General features: G+C 40.6%; 1 protein-coding gene and 1 long non-coding RNA gene across 3 annotated transcripts in view; one reads left to right on the top strand and one right to left on the bottom strand.

Annotated features, from left to right (window-relative positions):
• Positions 1 to 13,323, top strand: part of LOC134756479 (uncharacterized) — a 37,385-nt gene extending 24,062 nt beyond the window's left edge. Inside the window, exon 4 of the long non-coding RNA XR_010129203.1 lies at positions 13,172 to 13,323. This is a non-coding gene — a long non-coding RNA (uncharacterized lncRNA). The remainder of the gene's footprint in view (positions 1 to 13,171) is intronic.
• Positions 1 to 19,001, bottom strand: part of UBE4A (ubiquitination factor E4A) — a 39,942-nt gene that overhangs the window by 4,436 nt on the left and 16,505 nt on the right. For both annotated transcript variants that reach the window (XM_004052217.5, XM_019037108.4), the window contains exons 10-19: positions 18,023 to 18,143; positions 14,959 to 15,263; positions 13,209 to 13,341; positions 11,956 to 12,143; positions 9,994 to 10,094; positions 9,784 to 9,897; positions 8,116 to 8,290; positions 4,842 to 5,022; positions 3,977 to 4,124; positions 1,889 to 2,046 (exon numbers count right to left, since the gene is read on the bottom strand). In XM_004052217.5, coding sequence (XP_004052265.1) covers positions 1,889 to 2,046; positions 3,977 to 4,124; positions 4,842 to 5,022; positions 8,116 to 8,290; positions 9,784 to 9,897; positions 9,994 to 10,094; positions 11,956 to 12,143; positions 13,209 to 13,341; positions 14,959 to 15,263; positions 18,023 to 18,143 — 1,624 coding nt within the window. The remainder of the gene's footprint in view (positions 1 to 1,888; positions 2,047 to 3,976; positions 4,125 to 4,841; positions 5,023 to 8,115; positions 8,291 to 9,783; positions 9,898 to 9,993; positions 10,095 to 11,955; positions 12,144 to 13,208; positions 13,342 to 14,958; positions 15,264 to 18,022; positions 18,144 to 19,001) is intronic.

Here is a 19,001-nt window from a genome sequence, read left to right as displayed (position 1 = left end):
TTTTTTTTTTTTGAGACGAGTCTCGCTCTGTCACCCAGGCTGGAGTGCGGTGGTGTGATCTTGGCTCACTGCAACCTCTGCCTCCCAGGTTCCAGTGATTCTCCTGCCTCAGCCTCCCAAATAGCTGGGATTACAACAGGCATGTGTCACCACTCCCGGCTAATTTTTGTATTTTTAGTAGAGATGGGGTTTCACCATGTTGGCCAGGCTGGTCTCGAACTCCTGATCTCAAGTGATCCACCTGCTTCAGCCTCCCAAAGTGCTGGGATTATAGACGTGAGCCACTGTGCCTGGCTCGATATAACTTAATTTTAAATATGGAGAGGCCAAACAAGGTGGCTATGCCTGTAATCCCAGTACTTTGGGAGGCTGATGTGAGTGGACTGCTTGAGCCCAGGAGTTTGAGACTGGCCTGGGTAACATGGAGAGACCCCTTCTCTACAAAAAATACAAAAATAAATAAGCCAGGAACAGTGGTGCATGGCCTGTGGTCCCAGTTACTTGGTGAGGCTGAGGTGGGAGGGTTGCTTGAGCCTGGGAGGGTGAGGCCACAGTGAGCTGAGATCATGCCACTGCACTCCAGCCTGGTGACAGAGCAAGACCCTGTCTCAAAAAAATAGATAAATAAATATATAAATAGGCAGAGTCTCTCAGTACTCATTTCTTTCTAATGCTGGACTAAAAAAAGTTAAGGGGCCCATTAAGCAGCTAATAAGCTACCATTTATTGCTTCATTCCTGTCTTTTCTATAGTTATCATGGGGCAGACTGTCCGAAAATAGGCAGGCTGGGGAAAGTTCATGGTTACCACAGCTGACACAACAACAGCAACAGAACGTGAGTTAATCCACATGGTGAATATAGTGTAAAACCTGAATTAGAAAAAGCAGGCTGGGTTAGGTGGCTCATGCCTATAATCCCAGCACTTTGGGAGGCTGAGGTGGGAGGATCACTTGAAATCAGGAGTTTAAGACCAGCCTGGCCAATATGGTGAAACCTCATCTCTATTACAAATACAAAAATTAGCCAGATGTGGTGGTGCTCACCTGTAGTCTCAGCTATTTGGGAGGCTGAGGCTGAAGAATCACTTGATCCTGGGAGGCGGAGCTTGCAGTGAGCTGAGATCGCGCCACTGCACTCTAGCCTTGGTGACAGAGCGAGACTCTGTCGCAAAGATAAAAAAACAGGCCAGGCGCAGTGGCTCACACCTGTAATCCCAGTACTTTGGGAGGCTGAGGCGGGTGGATCGCTTGAACCCAGGAGTTCAAGACCAGCCTGGGCAACATGGTGAAACCCTGTCTCTACAAAAAATACAAAAATTAGTTGGGCATGTTAGTGCATGCCTGTAGTCCCAGTTACTCCAGAGGCTGAGGTAGGAGGATCACCTGAGCCCAGGCTGGAGTGCAGTGGTGCGATCTCGGCTCACTGCAACCTCTGCCTCCTGGGTTCAAGCAATTCTTCTGCCTCAGCCTCCCGAGTAGCTCAGACTACATGTGCGTACCACCATGCCCCTCTAATTTTTTGTATTTTAGTAGAGATGGGGTTTTACCATGTTGGCCAGGCTGGTCTCAAACTCCTGACCTCAAGTGATCCACCTGCCTCGGCCTCCCAAAGTGCTGGGATTACAGGCATGAGCCACTGCACCCGGCCAGAAATTATTTTCTTAAGGCAGGAAGAGGTAAGGTTAGAGTTAGCATTTCTCAACAGAATGTTTTGTTTTGAAATGTTTATATCCTAGCAATTGAAACCAAAATGTCTTCCAACATATCAGTAAATCAATAATATGTGGTATGTATTGGGTGCAAAGTACTGTCTTAGGTGCCTGGGAGAAAAAGATAGCAAACTAATATATACATGTGCTCTTGAGTCTGTTTTTGGGACTGGCCTACCTGAGCAAATGTCTTGCAATGGTGGATCTATCCACAGTGACTCTGGAAGATGGCAGCACCACAGGGTCACACATCAGTGTGCTCATAATGGGATCCAGGAACTCATCACAGGCATCTGCATAGGTTTCCTCTTCCTGTTGTTGGAGGTCTGCAAGAGACTGAGTATACAACATCTGGTAGTTAAAGTGAATTCACAGTGTAGCTGAATTCAGCGTGCTCAATGACAGAGCGAGACTCCATCTCAAAAATAAAAAAACAGGTCATTAATAACCCTTGACAGTGATAGTGACACACGTGAGCTTCATTTTCTCAAAAACAAGCCAAGATATTCTAAGAACAAATTAAGCATTGAGCCCCAACTCTGGACCTTTAGGTTGGCTCAGCTGCTGGCAGTCATACTGGAAATGGGTTTAAATGTTAGGAGGAAAAGAAATACATCACATATAACATCCATCTGGCAACAGTTCTGTTGTAAATGCCATAATTCAAAAGGGGACGGAGAAGGGGGAATGGAGGAGGGTATTGTTTGCATAATTAGAGTCACTCATGCAGCCTGTGTATGAAAAGCAGTTTTTGATTTTTGATACAAACAGGTATAGGAATTTTAAAGTCATTTTGACATTTAATTCCTTCACAACTTGAGTTCCTCAGGGATCCACCTGGCTAAGCTCTAAACAAAGATGAAGTCCAACTCAATAAAAAAGAAACTCAATAGAGGGAAGACTGACAGCAATAAGGAAGGCTTTCTATTAGACTTTTGTGCCATGATTTTCCTTCTTCTTACCTGCTAATAGAGCTCTGTCATACTCTAACCAAAGGGATTTAGCTAAATACAATATAGTATTTTAATCTTTAAAATGTATGCATATTCCAATAAAAGCCAACTACCAACTACAAACATAGAGACAATCCAAATAAAAATTAATGACTGAAAACTACTCATCTTTTTTTTTTTCTAAAAAGTTATTCTGCATTAACACCCTAGCTTTCAAAATCTATTGGTAACACTGTGCATAAACGTTTTCATAAAAACATCTTACATAAATGTGTACATTCTTCTCTTCTAGTTGAGGTTTCTTAAATTTTTTTGTTTTCTTTTTTGAGATGGAGTCTCGCTCTTTTGCCCAGGCGGGAGTGCAGTGGCACTATCTTGGCTCACTGCAAGCTCTGCTCCCTGGGTTCACGCCATTCTCCTGCCTCAGCCTCCTGAGTAGCTGGGACTACAGGTGCCTGCCACCACGCCCGGCTAATTTTTTGTATTTTTAGTAGAGATGGGGTTTCACCGTGTTAGCCAGGATGGTCGCGATCTCCTGACCTTGTGATCTGCCCGCCTTGACCTCCCAAAGTACTAGGATTACAGGCGTGAGCCACCGCGCCCGACCCTTAAATTTCTTTTTTCTTTCTGAGATGGAATCTCGCTCTGTTGCCCAGGCTGGAGTGCAGTGGCGCGATCTCGGCTCACTGCAACCTCCGCCTCCCAGGTTCAAGCGATTCTCCTGCCTCAGCCTCCCGAGTAGCTGGGATTACAGGCGCCTGCCACCACACCCAGCTAATTTTTGTATTTTTAGTAGAGACAGAGTTTCACCATGCTGGCCAGGCTGGTGTTGAACTCCTGACCTCAAGTGATCTGCCCACCCTGGCTTCCCAAAGTGCTGGGATTACAAGCATGAGCCACTACTGTACCCAGCCGATTTCTTAAATTTCTATTCTCACTCTCATGTTGACAAGAATAAAACTAAGAATATTGTAGTTCTAAGTGACTGTCCAAAAAGAACCATCTGTTTATATTTTCTCTTGGTAATGCTCTTTTTCTCCCTGAAATAGAGTAAAAATCAGCACAGCTGAGGTGACAATCTGATTTTTTTTGCGTGGATTTTTAGGAGATGGGGTCTTGCTATCTTGCCAAGGCTGGAGTGTAGTGGCTATCCACAGGCATGATCATAGCACACTGCAGCTTCAAACTCCTGGGCTTAAGTGATCCTCTAGCCTTAGGCTCTTAAGTAGCTGGGACTACAGGCTTGAGCCATCATGCCTGGCTGACAATGTGGTTCTTAATGAAATCAGCAAACAATTCCTCCTCTTCCTCACCTTGATTCTCTCTGCCAAGTTGCTGAAAGCCACAATCATATTCCCAGGCTTATTTATTTTCTTCAAGACTCGAACTGTCTGTGCAAAGAGAGTTGGGGAATAGGAACGTCCATCCTTGGGCACAGTGGCACAGAAATTCTCCTCATCCCTGGAACGTTAGCATCAGAAAAAAAATGATCACCAGAGGGTTGGTCAATGGAAGAGACAATAGGTAGGCTGCAGAACAAGCATTCTCACCACTTAAAAGCCATGAACATTCTTTTGATATAGAAAGACTTATTTCAATATATATTATTTATAATATATAAACATTATTTTATTATTTATAATATATATTATTATAATATATAGATATATTATTTATATATTATAAATAATATATATTCAATACATTATATATTTAATATATATATACTTTTTGATACAGAAAGACTTTCTAGGAAGTCTATCAAGTATCATGTGACCCTAAAAGAATGCTACTTTTCTAAACAGCGCTACAACCAGTCAAGTTTCTCTTTGCACAGATCAAAGCAGAATACTGGAAATCTCAATGTCCCATGGGTCACACAAAATCTTACTAGTTTTTAGAGACAGAGTCCTGCTGTGTTGCCCAGGCTGGTCTCAAACTCCTGGCCTTAAGCAATCCTCCCACTTCAGCCTCCCAAGTAGCTTGGACCACAGGCACACGACACCTTGCCCAGATAAAATCTCCTTATTTAAAACTACAGAAGATTCCTTCATCAAGCAACTAGGAATTAACCATTTCTTTTCTATTTTCACATAATTACCAACCAGTCATTCTACTATCAAAACCCTAAATCAAAACAGCATCCCCTCTGGCTTGACAGATTTCAATCTCAGGTACCCAAGATTTAAGTAGATAGTGCAGATATCTGATACAAGCTGCTGGGGTTTGAAGTCAAATTCGCTGAAGTCCTTGACTTTTAAGGCACCCATCTTGGGGCCAACCAGGTGTTGCAGGAAGTAGTTCAACATGGAGATGATGCGCTCAGCCAGGAAGGGATGCACAAAGAGTGACTTGATCTCTGGAAAAGAATCCAAAGTCTCTGAAAACTCAATCCATTAGCACTCTTTTCCTTATTAGGTATAGTTTATTTGGAGACCTCTGGGGACTACTGTTATTTTATTTCTAAAAATTTTGAAGGAACTACTTTTTTTAAAAACTAAGTAATTCATTTTCACTGCAGAAAATATAGACAAGCAAAAAACCAAAACCAAACAAAAAACAGAAAAGACAAAAACTACCATCCAGAGATAAACACTGTTAACATCTTGCTAATTTAACATTTTGTCCTTCTAGCTTTTCTGTCCTTATTTACACACACACAGACATTTTTAAAACAAAAATGATCATCTTTTACATATTCTGAAACTTACTGTTTTCAGTAACTATATTGCAAATACTTTATCATTTTAGTAAGTGTATGTCCCTGTGCTATCCAACATAGTAGCCGCTGGCCATATGTGGCTATTAAAATTAAAAATAAAAAATCCATTCCTCAGTCACACTAGCCACATGTGGCTAGTTAAGTATGGTTCTGGACAGCCCAGATTTATAGGATATTTTCACCATCACAGAAAGTTCTATAGAATAGGGGTGATTCACATAATCTTTTAAAAAAATGAGATGGGGTCTCACTATATTGCCCAGGCTGGTCTCAAACTCCTGGGCTCAAAGTGATCCTCCTGCCTCGGCTTCCAAAGGGTTAGAGGATTACAGGTGTGAGCCACTGTGCCCAGCTGTTTTACATCATTTTTTTAAAAAATTATTTTTTATTTTTTTGAGACAGGGTCTTGCTGGTGCCTAGGCTGGAGTGCAGTGGCACGATCATGGTTCAAGGCAGTCTCAACTTCCTGGGCTCAAGTGATCCTCCTGCCTTGGCCTCCCAAAGTGCTGATATTACAGGTGTGAGCCACTGTACCCAGTCTGTTTTACATCATTTTTAATGGCTGACTTTTCCAGTTGTAACTGCACCATAAGTTATTTATTTAATGTCTTTACTGGTGGACATTTTTACTATTTTCAGTTTTTTCCTACACTTATCAATGAACTTCATTGTGGATACATCTTGTAGACTCATCGCTTCTTTTTTTTTTTTTTTTTTTTTTTTTGAGATAGAGTCTCATTCTGTTGCGTAGGCTGGAGCGCAGTGGCGTGATCTCCGCTCACTGCAACCTCCGCCTCCTAAGTTCAAGTGATTCTCCTACCTCAGCCTCTCAAGTAGCTGGGACTACAAGCACATGCCACCACACCTGGCTAATTTCTGTAATTTTAGTACAGACGGGGTTTCACTATGTTGGCCAGGCTGGTCTCGAACTCCTGACCTCGTGATCTGCTTGCCTCGACCTCCCAAAGTGCTGGGATTACAGGCGTGAGCCACCGTGCCTGGCCTATCGCTTCCTCTTAACAAATCTGTAAGGAACTGCTATGTTATAGGGCATGAATTCCAAAAATTAAAAAAAACAAATTTATACATGCCAAATTTAACAAGTCAGACAGTATCATAATGCTATGTTTGGTTGGTACTAATAGTTCTTGATTTTTCAGTTTTAGTCATTATCACAGATGCTCTCAATATATAGTCAAATTTTTGGTTAAATATTATTCACAGCAGAGCCATGTGCTGTCCTAATGAGTATATAGTTCCTTTTTAGTATAACTTTTTACTTATTTGCTTATTTTCAGAGCCTCTTATCACTAAATCCTTTCCAAACTCTCCATTGGAATTTAAAACTCTCAACATGGTCATTTCCAGCTGCTGATTTAATTTTTGGAAACATTCTTTCTGGATGTTTCCATCCTTTGCTCCAACCTGGACTGCTTGCTCTACAGGCCTGCTATGTAGTGGCCACACAAGCTCCTTTCACCGTCATCCTGGGAATCTCCTTTGCGTCTCCCTTGTGTTGAATTCCACCTTCCTCCTCCTAGGTTTACTTTCCCTCAGAAATATGTCTCAGCTTCAAATGACACTGTTGGAAGTGCAAAGCCATTTTGATACTTAAACTATGGTAACATTACCTGACTTCTCTGGGATATTTTAGGGTTTTGTTTTTACCATGATTTCCTAAAATTTCACAATGTCATACCTCAGTGTGGGTTTTAAAAAATTCTCTGTGCAGGGGCCTTGGCAAGCCCTTTCAATTTAGAGGCTGTCTTTGAGTCTTGGGGATTTTTTGGTATCTTTGATAACTTCCTCCCCTCCATTTTTCGCTTTTGAGACTTCCTAGATCCATCCTTTGTTTTCTTATCCTTTCTCTTCTAATTTCCATCTTTTTCCTTCTGTTCTATGTTCATAGAAGAGTTCCTTGAATTTATATCTTCTAACTCTTTTACTAAATATTTAACATTTCTGAGGTAAAAATTTCAATATCCAAGGGCTCTTATTCTTTAAACAATCTCTTTCATTGCCTCTTTGTTCTTGTTTTGTGGCTGCTGTATCTTCTCTTATCCCTCTGAGATTAAAAAGTTTTTTAAAAAAGTTTTTACAAAGTTTTCACCTATTTGTTTTTCACATTAGAGGATTTCCTCAAATGTCTGGTTATTATTGATTGTCATATCACATTTAGCTGAGACATTAAAAATGATAATTTCAGTATGTAATCAGTATAAAAATGGACAGATTTCACATTTTAACACTAAGTCTTGTACTTATAGCACATCTCAATTCAGACCAGCTACATTTTAAATCCTTGAAAGCCACATGTGGCAAGTGGCTACTGAATTGGACAGTGGAGCTATAGAAGGAGTAGAGATAAATTTCTGTTAGATCCACCATATTTAACCAGGATTCAAGCATATTTCTCAGATTAACAAACATATATGTATATATGTGTGTGTACAGACACACATATATTTATATGGCTAACTTGTCCTCAGGAAAGATTTTACCACCTTATGCTCTCTGGCAGCTGTGTGAGGGTGACCATTTCCTCACTTCCATGTCAACAATGGGCATCATCATTCTTTTTGAAGCTTCTCAAGTGATTCGTTTCCCTTCCAGATGTGGAGGATACTGTCACCAGGGTCTGAATTCTTAGTTTCAGCTGGGCTGATCCCCCAAGTGAAGCTGATCTTGGCCATTACTTTTTTGGGGGGAAGCAGTACTTCGTGTCCTTACCTGATGTGAGAAAGGCAAGGGTACCGATTGTTTCATTGGACATGATGTTATGGAAACGTGCCAGCTGTCCGAACATCTGTAGGCCAGCCTCCTTTTCTCGGCGGGCTTCTGGAGTCAGACTATCCCATTCACCTCGATCCTTCTCAATTTGCTGAATCTTTATCTTGCTCAAATACTGCAGAAACCAGAGATGGGATATATCAGAGAAGAAAGGTGCAGTTGAAGGGACGTGACATTTAAGAGGTCCTATTCAAAATCCAGTCAACTAAGCTGGGAAAACAAGGGACCATGTAAGAGACATGAGCCTTTATTTCTCAGCATAAGGCTGAAGCTTAAAAGAACTTTCAGGAAAAAAAGAAATTGTGGCTTCATACAGATTTGTTTCAGCTTGGGTAGATTCACAGGTAATTCCCCTAGAAATAGTATAGCATTGTGAAATGCAAAGAAGGATGAATAGTTTAATATATGAAACCCAGGCCAAGAAACAGAAAACTAAAAAACCCCACACTATAGTGAAAAAACAATGAATCCTTCCTGAAAGATGAAAACAAATCCCCCCTGCCAAATTGCTTACCAAAAAATCAAAGCTCTATCACATATGCAAGATGCGTGGAAGAACCATAATTATTTAAAACTCTCTACCTCACGTCATCCTTCCTGTTGTAGCAAACAACTTGTTAAACTTACAGTCTCATGAAAATACCATCTGCTTCATGCTTTGTGTCACACACCTCTTGCTTAAAAGGGCCTGTTTGTAACAGGACCTATTCTCGCTTTTGAAGAAAACCTATCTTAAATCCTAAAGCGTAGGATTATGAAGAAATCAGATCAAACCTTTCTCACAAATTAAACACAAGCTACTCAGGGGATTGCTGATCATAAGGAGGAGCTCATGACTGTCTAAAGGCTACCCTCAGGATTTACCTGCTTCATCTCCCTTTAGGTCAGTGCCCTGTCCATCCTATACCCATCACAGGTAAGGGAAGTTTTGCTCTACAGACAGCCAAGTTTTTATGGGAGAAGTAAGCAGTTCCACCAGGGAAGGTTAAGGAAATAATACACTGAAGGAGCTGAGAGGCACCCAGCTGCATTTTATACTTTGTGAAACCTTTGTTTCACCATATAGCTAAGAATTTAGAAGGCAGTGGAAATATGAGAAGTATTGACAACTTGGAGCCTTTATATGAAAAAATAACCCAAATCAGAGATTTTCTTTCAAGTAGTGGTGCAAAAATCAGAATCTTTTAGGAAAGTGGGTTAAAAATCATTGTCTTAGTGAGATATTTTACTGACATGTTGAGATTAAAAGAGTTGAAAGTCACTGACCAAAAGCAAGCTCCTCTGATTTCTTTCTGTAGTGCTGGCCTGATGAATTACTCCTGCCAGTACAACTTAGTTTGGCTTCACCATATGGTATTTTTGACTCTGCCAAAATGTCCATCTCATGATGCTTCAATGACCCTTGATCTTGGTCTCTAATGGAATGAACTAGAAAGCTCTATAATGACAAGCTTGGTGGTACACTACTAACCACAAATTTTTGGTGTTCAAGTCTGGTACTAGGGGCATAAGGACTGCTCTATTATGATTAAAAGGTAAAATGTATGTACTGATGATGATTTGATGGTATGGAGAAGTTAAATCTTTTTTTTTTTTTTTTTTTTTTACCTGTATGGCTTCATCCAAAAGGAAGATGGCATCATTCATTAGCAGGTTAAGAAAGCGGAGGAAAAGTGGGGGATTCATGGCTTCTAAATTCTTAGAGGCATAGTCAGCCAAATCCTGTAAGTCCCAGCCCACAAGAAAACCATTTTAGTACTGAATTACAACTCATTGGGGCTTATATAAAGCAACAGGTTTCATCAAAAACTCTCTCACCTTAATGCTCTCCCGATAGGTATCTGTCCCCCACATGTATCTTAGGATAGGATACATGGGACGGCGGTAATTAAACTTCTGTTCAAATTGATGGGGGTCTCCTGGAGTAAGGCAAGAGCAAAATATCAGCAAAGGCGGTGCCATAAGAGGAAGAGTTTATGCTTATGTGTAGTCATTTGCTTTGTAGTCATTTGCTTTTGAGTGTGTTAAGGCTACTAACAAAATCTGCCCTGGAGTTTCTAAAGGCCTAGAGTTATGGCCAAGTGTTTGCTCATTTCCTTACTGATGAAGTAAGGGGGAGACAGAGATAAAGGATACCTTACTCTGCAAGAGACAAGTACCAAGCTGTAAAATAAAAGTTAAGGGAAACAAATGTTTCCATATCCAAACATGAGTACTTCTCAGGCTTTAAATGAGGGCTCAGGGCTGGCCATTATGGCAGTGAAAGCCATGTGCAGGACGGGACACTAAGCAATTCCCACATTCTTCACAGACAATATCCCAAACTGTGTAGCCAACAGGTTCTTGATTACTCTGAAAAATCAGGTCAGGAGCTAAAAATCTGAGGCTTATACTGCTTTTGAAATACCAAAGGTATTACTAGAGCTCCACAGGCTGGGTCATAATAAACGAAGAGTGTAGGATTTGGAGTCAAAAGACCTACGTTTTCATTCTGGCTCTGCTTAATCTAAGTCTCTTAATCTTCTTCAGCTTCCACTTCCTCAGAAATAAAACAGAAATTGTACTCCATTACAACGCTTTGGTTGTATGGTCACATAACGAGATAACTGCAGTGATTTATTATACAATTTCTTATGTATTATAAAGATTTACATGCATTATTTCACTTAATCATCACTTTGACCCATTTTATAGATAAGGAAACTAAGGCTGATAGGTGAGCGAATTAAAAAAAACCAGAATCCAAATATGGAAAGGCGGCCAGTAAAATGTTAAATGCCTCTTTAAATGTTAGTTGTATTTATCATTGGATGGTAGATATCCCTTTAAAAAATGGTCTTCAACAACTTCTTAACATATCTTATTTACTGATTGAGACAGGGTACTGTTTAAACACAGGGGCTCAGGGTTAGATAGAGAGGGAATGTTGCCTGCTGGTTTTTTTTTTTTTTTTTTTTTTTGAGAGGGATTTCTTGCTCTGTCATCCAGGCTGGAGTGCAGTGGTGCGATCTCAGCTCACTGCCACCTCTGCCTCCCGAATTCAAGCAATTCTCGTGCCTCTGCCTCCTAAGTAGCTGGGATTACAGGCACCTGCCACCATGCCTGGGTAATTTTTGTATTTTTGTAGAGAATGGGTTTCACCATGTTGGCCAGGCTGGTCTCAAACTCAGGAGCTCAAGTGATCTGCCTACTTTGGCCTCCCAAAATGCTGGGATTACAAGCATGAGCCACTGTGCCTGTCCGCCTGCTGGTATTTTTAATAGAACCATTAGCCTGTTGGAGAGTTAGATAGTCTGGTTAAGATAAAAGAATCTCTCAACCAATACACGGCCTCTTTATGCACTATTCTGTAATTTTAAGGCAGAGAAATATAAAGACCCAAATAGTCTAATTTGAGTCTGATTTGATGATGCAACATAATAAGGGTGTTGAATATGTAGATTTCTTTAGGTGACACAGACCTGATTCTACCACTTGGTAGTTTGTTATGACATGGACAAATAATTTGATCTTTTGGGCAGTCACGTCTTCATATGTAAAACAAGGATAATTAAAAAAATAAAAAATAAATAAAACAGGGATAATAGAGTGAAACTTTTCCGATGGTGACAATGGGATAATGTTAAAAAAAAAAAAAGCACTTATCATCAAGCCTGGCATATAGTAGGTATTCAATAAGTAATGGCTTGACATTTCTTTGATATCCAAATATAGATCAAACTATGAAACTCCACTGGTATCAGCTTCTCAGTTCTGGGCTCAGCTTCATGACTGCTTTACCTGTAAATTCGATGTCCACAAAAACCTTGATTAGAGCCTCTGCAAGTTGGGGTGCATACTGAAAGTTGCAGAACACACGTTTCCGGTGGAACACACTGGATACCAAGGGATTTGGGGTCTGATCCAGGTGGGGCATCACTGCTTCCAACACCTCTGCTAGTTTGGCCCTCAGGTGGGGATTCTTCATTCTGCAAAATGGGCAAAAAGCAAGATGAGCAGATAAGCTTAACTCCAAATTCATGACTCTGTTCTCTCCACATAAGAATCAAAATCCACCCTAAACCATATTATAGGAAAAAAAAGGATCCACTTCTGCAGTTTTAAGTTTGTCAGTTTCTTGGTGCGGGTGGGCGGGGGGTGGGGTGGTGATGCAGGGTACATCATTTAACTCTTGAGTTGACAGCTTACCAAATATGAGGGTGAGCACTTAAGTTTCTATTGAATGCTTAGCCATTGTTTACTTCTCTGTAATAATGCATTATTTACTGCTTCCTATTCTCTGACAGTTTCATGTGGAATAAACTTGCCTTTTCAAGCTTTCTGAGGGTAAAGACTAGAATATAATTATGCTACATTACCCATGAAGCATACAGTGTATGCATAATACTTGTTGACTTATGACTTCTCATTAGGTATGCTCAGCTCAGTGAAGAATTGGCTTCTCTCTACTTATCACTGATACGGCTCAGGGAATTGTGGGTCATTCTCTTCATTGTGCAGCAAATCTTCACTTTTGTACACAGAGTTTCCATTTCCTTTAGCCTATGCATCAAAAAAATCAGGGAAGCAATTCTACAAGTCACAGTATCTTCCTTTGGAAAAGAGGACTAGAAGCTATGAGTGAGAAAACTTCAAATGAGAAATAACATTGACTTAAGTTCACTGCTCATCCAACTCAGAATAGCAAGAACAAGCTTTATTATCATATAATTATTAGAAGATCATTAGCACCTGGCTGCCACTGTTAAATTTCTGGCATTACGTTAACTACTTTAACCAGGGACTGGCAGTGGAATTCCCATAAGATACTTATATGCAGGATTAAATTCTCTGTGGACAAAGTCCTTTGTTTACTATACCTCTCAACAGTGGGATTTCTGGCTACCCATATGGATGGTCAGGTGATTCCTTAATGTTACCATAACTTCTGAAGGCAACCCCTTATGATTCAGGCTTGTTTATTTCTTGGTTTAGAAGTCTTCTGAATGTTTTACAGCCTAAACAGTGACAGAACCAAGCTTTCAGCACTTCACCTTTCTATGCTTCCAGTGAAAATGGTGATAAAGTGAAGGACATGCTCCAGGGAATCTGCTGATGTCTCCAAAATGTCATCGGCAAAGCGGCGGAGAAAAATGAGAAAATCACCCAGGTTATCTGCAAAAAATTCTGAAAAAGAAAATATTCACTGGAATTAGCCAAACATCTGTATATCTGTACTAATAAACAACATTTAAATTCCTTTCACCCGACTTAATGAAGGTTAAAAAAAACCCTAAATGTTTTGTTGATACTAGAGATGGTGATAAGTCAATAAATGTAAAATCTCCTTTAAATGTAAGTCAATTTAAATTTTTATTCAAGTAAATATATGAACAGTAATGACACAAAATGTTAACACACCAGTATACTAATATATACATTTTTACTCTCAAGGTTAACTGTGGTTTAAACCCTTCAGATGTGTGAGGACTCCCTAATAAAGATTAATATGTTAGGTGACCGTGGTAGCCAGACTCCAGGATGGTCCTCCAATGATCATTGCCTTTTGGTATTCATGACCTTATGCAGTCCCCTCCCACATTCACTCTTTCAGAGTAGAAGATAAACTCTGAGGCATACAGCAGATGTGATGGTATGTCATTTCCAAGATTAGGATATAAAAGCTTACAGTCTCCATTTTGGTCACTCGCTCTGGGGGAAGCCAGCTGCCATATCATGAGTAGTATTTAGAAGACACATACATGGCCTAGAAAAGAAGCTGCTGGCCAATAGCACAAGCAACTGAGGCCTGTCAACAACCACATGACTGGGCTTGTAAGTGGATCCTCCAGCCCTAGCAGAGTCCTCAGATTCCTAAGGCCCTGATTGACAGCTTGGCTATATAACTTCCTGAGGAACTCTGAGTCAGAACAATGCAGCTGAGTGAGCTGTTTGCAGTTGTTGTTATTTTATTAATTAATTAATTTATTTTTTGAGACAGGGTCCTGCTGTCACCCAGGCTGGAGTACAGTAGTGCAATTATGGCTCACTGTGGCCTCAACTTCCTGGGCTCAAGCGATTCTCTCACTTCAGCCTCCTGAGTAGCTGGAACTACAAGTGTGCACCACCATGCCTGGCTAATTTTTTATTTTTTGTAGAGATAGGGTCTCTCTATGTTGCCCAGGCCAATCTTGAACTCCTGGGCTCAAGTAATCATCCTGTTTCGGCCTCCCAAAGTGCTGGGATTACAGCCGTGCACCATCATACCCGGTCTGTAGTTTTAAGTTGCTATGTTTTGGGGTAATCCGTTACTCAGCACGGTATGACCAATACAATGGTTAAGAACATATAACCTGATTAGATTGACAACACCTGCCCACCCCCAATGACTCACTGACACACACACACATACACACACACACACACACACACACACACTCTTTCCCTTTTGAGTTAACCAACAGGAGCTAATTTTTTTTCTACAAAAAGGACAGGGAAAGTTAGATGAATGTGTAAGTTGAACAAATATTAATGATAGAAACTAACAGCTCTGAAAACTCTGATTACACTTAATCCTTTGAAGATGATTTTCTGATATGCATAGCAGGGGGACACAAGGTTGAGGGAACAAACTGTTAGTCCCCCAATACTTTGACCAGTAGATATTATCTAAGTTTGGGTTGTTTCTCCAAAAACAACCGAATGATAACGAAGAAAGGGTATTTTGAGGATTAAACTTCCAAAGTGACCCACTTAAACTCAGAAGGCTATAAATAGGACATTCCCAAGGGAGAGCCTGCTTACCTGGCACATAAGCCAAAGAGCTGTAGCCATCTGGCAAAGGAAAGGTTAGCTCTATTGGCTGTGAGCCCTCATTGCCTATGGCCAGTTGAACCAGTAGAACAGCCATGGACACCTGCAAGTTTAGGCAGTTTTGTAGCATTTGTGGCTCTGTCATGGCAGTCTTGGTAGAAAGATAGATGGTCATCAGTCGTTCAAACTGCTCACGAAGATTGTCAGCAGCAGGGCTAGAACTTTGCTGAGCATCCCGCCAGGCAACCTGCAGCCGATGCAGATTTTGGTTGATTTTTACCATCTGATCATGCAACCTGCCCCCAAGAAAGCAGAAGAGACTGGGTCAGGGAAAACAGAAAGTCACAAAAAAACAAATTCTCAATTATTTATCTAGCCTTCTCTTTAAGGATAGTAGGGAGTTGCAGTTGCAATGACACAGAAGGCACTCACAAAAGTTTTTGACAGGACACAGGCAGGGTGCACAGCAATGGGAAAATGCTGCGAAGTATTCAACATAATTGAAGCTAATTGCAAATAGTTAGCAGCCTTCAGTTGAAATGCACTATCCAAAGAAAGGCAGCTTGGTTGAGTAGGGTGTAGAATGGGCTGTTATTACATAAAATAATTATTAGGCAAAGTACAAGAAGCCCAGCAGGATAGTTTTACATCACACAAGGGCAATGATCATACTTTGATGCAATGATCATACTTTGATGGGGTTATATGGATAGTCTTTCTTTGGTTAGTAGAAAACTAAGCTGGTGAAAAGGGACTCTAGATTAGTAATGACCACATATAAACTAGTAGCCACCTGAGATGCAATCTAAGAGCAGCTTCCAGCTCTCTGTTGTTCAATATTAAATTAAATTATTCTTCAGAAAAGGTCAGCCTAATATTCTCTACTGAAAGGAAGACACATAATTCAAAGTTATGGATAATAGTCCAAAATCATTTCCTTTGGCCCTGTAGATAATGTCTTGAGCTAGTTAATATTGGGAAACTAGATGATATTCATTTTTTGTTTGAATCTAGGCAGCTGAGCAGCTTAAGCACATGCTGAACTTTTATCTACTGTCTTATTTAAAATGTCTATGATGGAGATTTCTCTCTAAAGACATAATTTCCTTCTTCCGGCAATGTGTTGACTGAGTAGTTTTGAAAAATGCTCTGCATCAATTCAGGTATCTTGAGAAGGCATTAAAAATTGCTATTCTTAGTGTCCCTTTCTATGACTGAGTTGCTGTTTTCTCCCTCTACTTATACCTGTCATAATCAGCTAAATCAGAAGAAAACAAATTACAGAATAATGAATAGCCAGAACCAGAACTGTTTTTGGAAGTCATACATTCTAGTTCTAAAATCTTAACATTTCTAGAATCTTCTTTATCTAATGTCTTTTGTGGTCCTATTGATCTCATCAGCTCCCTTATAAACATTTCCTTAATATTTGCCACTTTTGTCTCTATCTGTAGAGTAGAACTTGGTCTTTTTTTTTTTTTTAAATTAATTAATTTTCTTTTTTTGAGACAGATTCTCGCCCTGCTGCCTAGGCTGGAGTGCAGTGACACCATCTCGGCTCACTGCAACCTCCGCCTCCCAGGTTCAAGCGATTCTCCTTCTTCAACCTCCCGAGTAGCTGGGACTACAGGCGCGTACCACCAAGCTGGGCTAATTTTTTGTATTTTTAGTAGAGACGGGGTTTCACCATGTTAGCTAGGACGGTCTTGATCTCCTGACCTTGTGATCCGCCTGCCTCAGCCTCCCAAAGTGCTGGGATTACAGGCATGAGCCACTGCGCCCGGCCGAACTTCATCTTTTATCACCAGGAGTAGTAATGAAATTTTTTTTTTTTTTGAGACAGGGTTTCACTATGTTGCCCAGGCTGGAGTGCAGTGGCGCAATCTCGGCTCACTGCAGTCTCAACATCCCAGGCTCAAGAGATCCTCCCACCTCAGCCTCGTGAGTAGCTGACACTACAGGCACACGCCACCATGCCCAGCTAATTTTTGTATATTTTGTAGAGACGGGATTTTGCCACGTTGCCCAGGCTGGTCTCAAACTCCTGGGCTCAAGTGATCTGCCTGCCTCGGCCTCCCAAAGTGCTAAGGATTACAGGCATGAGCCACTACACCTGGCCAGTAATGAAAATTTAAGAGCAGAAAGTGCAATATAAAATGAAAACAATTCCACTTTCCCAGATCACAATAGGAAGACAGTGATTTAATTTTTAAAGTTTAACAGGTCAAAAGTTAAAAACAGGCCAGGCACAGTGGCTCATGCCTGTAATCCCAGCACTTTGGGAGGCCAAGGTGGGTGGATCACCTGAGGTCAGGAGTTCGAGACCAGCCTGGCCAACACAGCGAAACCCCATCTCTACTAAAAAAATACAAAATCAGCTGGGCATGGTGGTGCATGCCTGTAATCCCAGCTACTTGGGAGGATGAGGCAGAAGAATTGCTTGAACCCAGGAGGCGGAGTTGCAGTGAGCAGAAAATGTGCCACTGTACTCCAGCCAAGGTGACAAGAGCGAAAATCCATTTCAACAACAACAACGACAACAATAAAAGTTAAAAACAAATTTAAGGAATCTGGACAAAGCTGATTCATGAAACACAAGTAAATTCATACAATGCCCCTTTTCTATTAGATTCTAATGTGAACCTTTAGAATAAGCTCAGATTATATCTGTAAGACTCTTCCTCTCTTTTTTTTTTAAGAAACAGGTTATCACTCTGTCACCCAGGATGGAGTACAGTTGCACAATCATAGCTCACTGTGGCCTCCAACTCTTCGGCTAGAGCAATCCTCCTGCCTCAGCCTCTGAAGCAGCTAGGACTACAAGCATATGCCACCATACCTGGCTAATTTTTTTTTTTTGGTAGAGATGGGGGTCTCACTTTCTGCCCAGGTTGGTGGTCTTAAACTTCTGGCCTCAAGCAATCCTTCTGCCTTGGCCTCCCAAAATCCTGAGATTAAAGATGTGAGCTACTGTGCCTGGCCAAAGACTCAATTTCTACCTTCTAGTTATCAACACAACTAAACTGTTTTTTCCTAATGACATCAGAGGAGTTACCTGTGAAATCCCAAGTACAAGGTGTACTCTGTCAGAGCAAGGTTCTCTGTTACAAGGTTGTAGTTCTGTGGAAACTTCGGCTCCTGCACAGCTGGGATCAAACAGGTTTCTTTGTCCAAACCTCAAAGAAGTTAAAAAAAAAAAAGACAAAAAAAGGGTAAATGTCTTGCCACAGACATCTACCTTGGTCTCCAGTCTCCTCTTACACTCATTCAATTTCCATACTGTTAGCAGTGATATCTTCTTAAAAACATATCTTGTCATATTAGTTCTTTGTCTGAATATATCTTCTGGTTTCTCACCGTCTACAGAAATACAATTAAATCTTTTTCATGAAATCACCAAAAATTAAAAGGAATACTACTATAGATTGTTTCAAGTGATAGGCAATAGATCATTTGTATTTATTTTGTGCTTTTCTGAATTTGATTATTTGCTTTTGAGCAGTTATCATGTTTACAATTAGAATTATAAAACTGGAATGAAATATACCAAAATTAAGAGTGACTTCACTTCGAATGGCAGGACTATGAGTCATTTATTTTCTTTTCATTTCTCTGTACTGTTTTCTCCAATCCAGCCCCACCTATCTTCCCCCCTTGATCCATTTCCTCCCCAACTCAACCCCATCTACCCCTTGCCCTAGCCACATTGAGCCTCTCACCATTCCTTAGTCAAGACTTTCCATAGCTTTGTACCTTTACACTTGCTTTTCTCTCTGTACAAAGGGACCCTCTTGCTTCTTTGCCTGGTAAAACCTAACTTGTCTCTCAAGACTCAGCTATGAAGACCTCCAACTTCTGCAGAATTGATTATTTACTCCCTCCTCTGTGCTCCCATAGCTTAGCCCTACACCATATTATAATTATCAGTTAATATATCTGCCTTCTGGAGCCTCAGTTCAAAAAGGATGAGGACTCTGCTTTATTCATTTTTATAAACTATGAATGAATATGCAAGGCTGCCAAATCCAGAGAGA

This window comes from Gorilla gorilla, chromosome 9 (genome assembly GCF_029281585.2).
Source record: "Gorilla gorilla gorilla isolate KB3781 chromosome 9, NHGRI_mGorGor1-v2.1_pri, whole genome shotgun sequence".
Taxonomy (NCBI): domain Eukaryota; kingdom Metazoa; phylum Chordata; class Mammalia; order Primates; family Hominidae; genus Gorilla; species Gorilla gorilla.
This window is presented reverse-complemented; position numbering and strand designations above follow the sequence as displayed.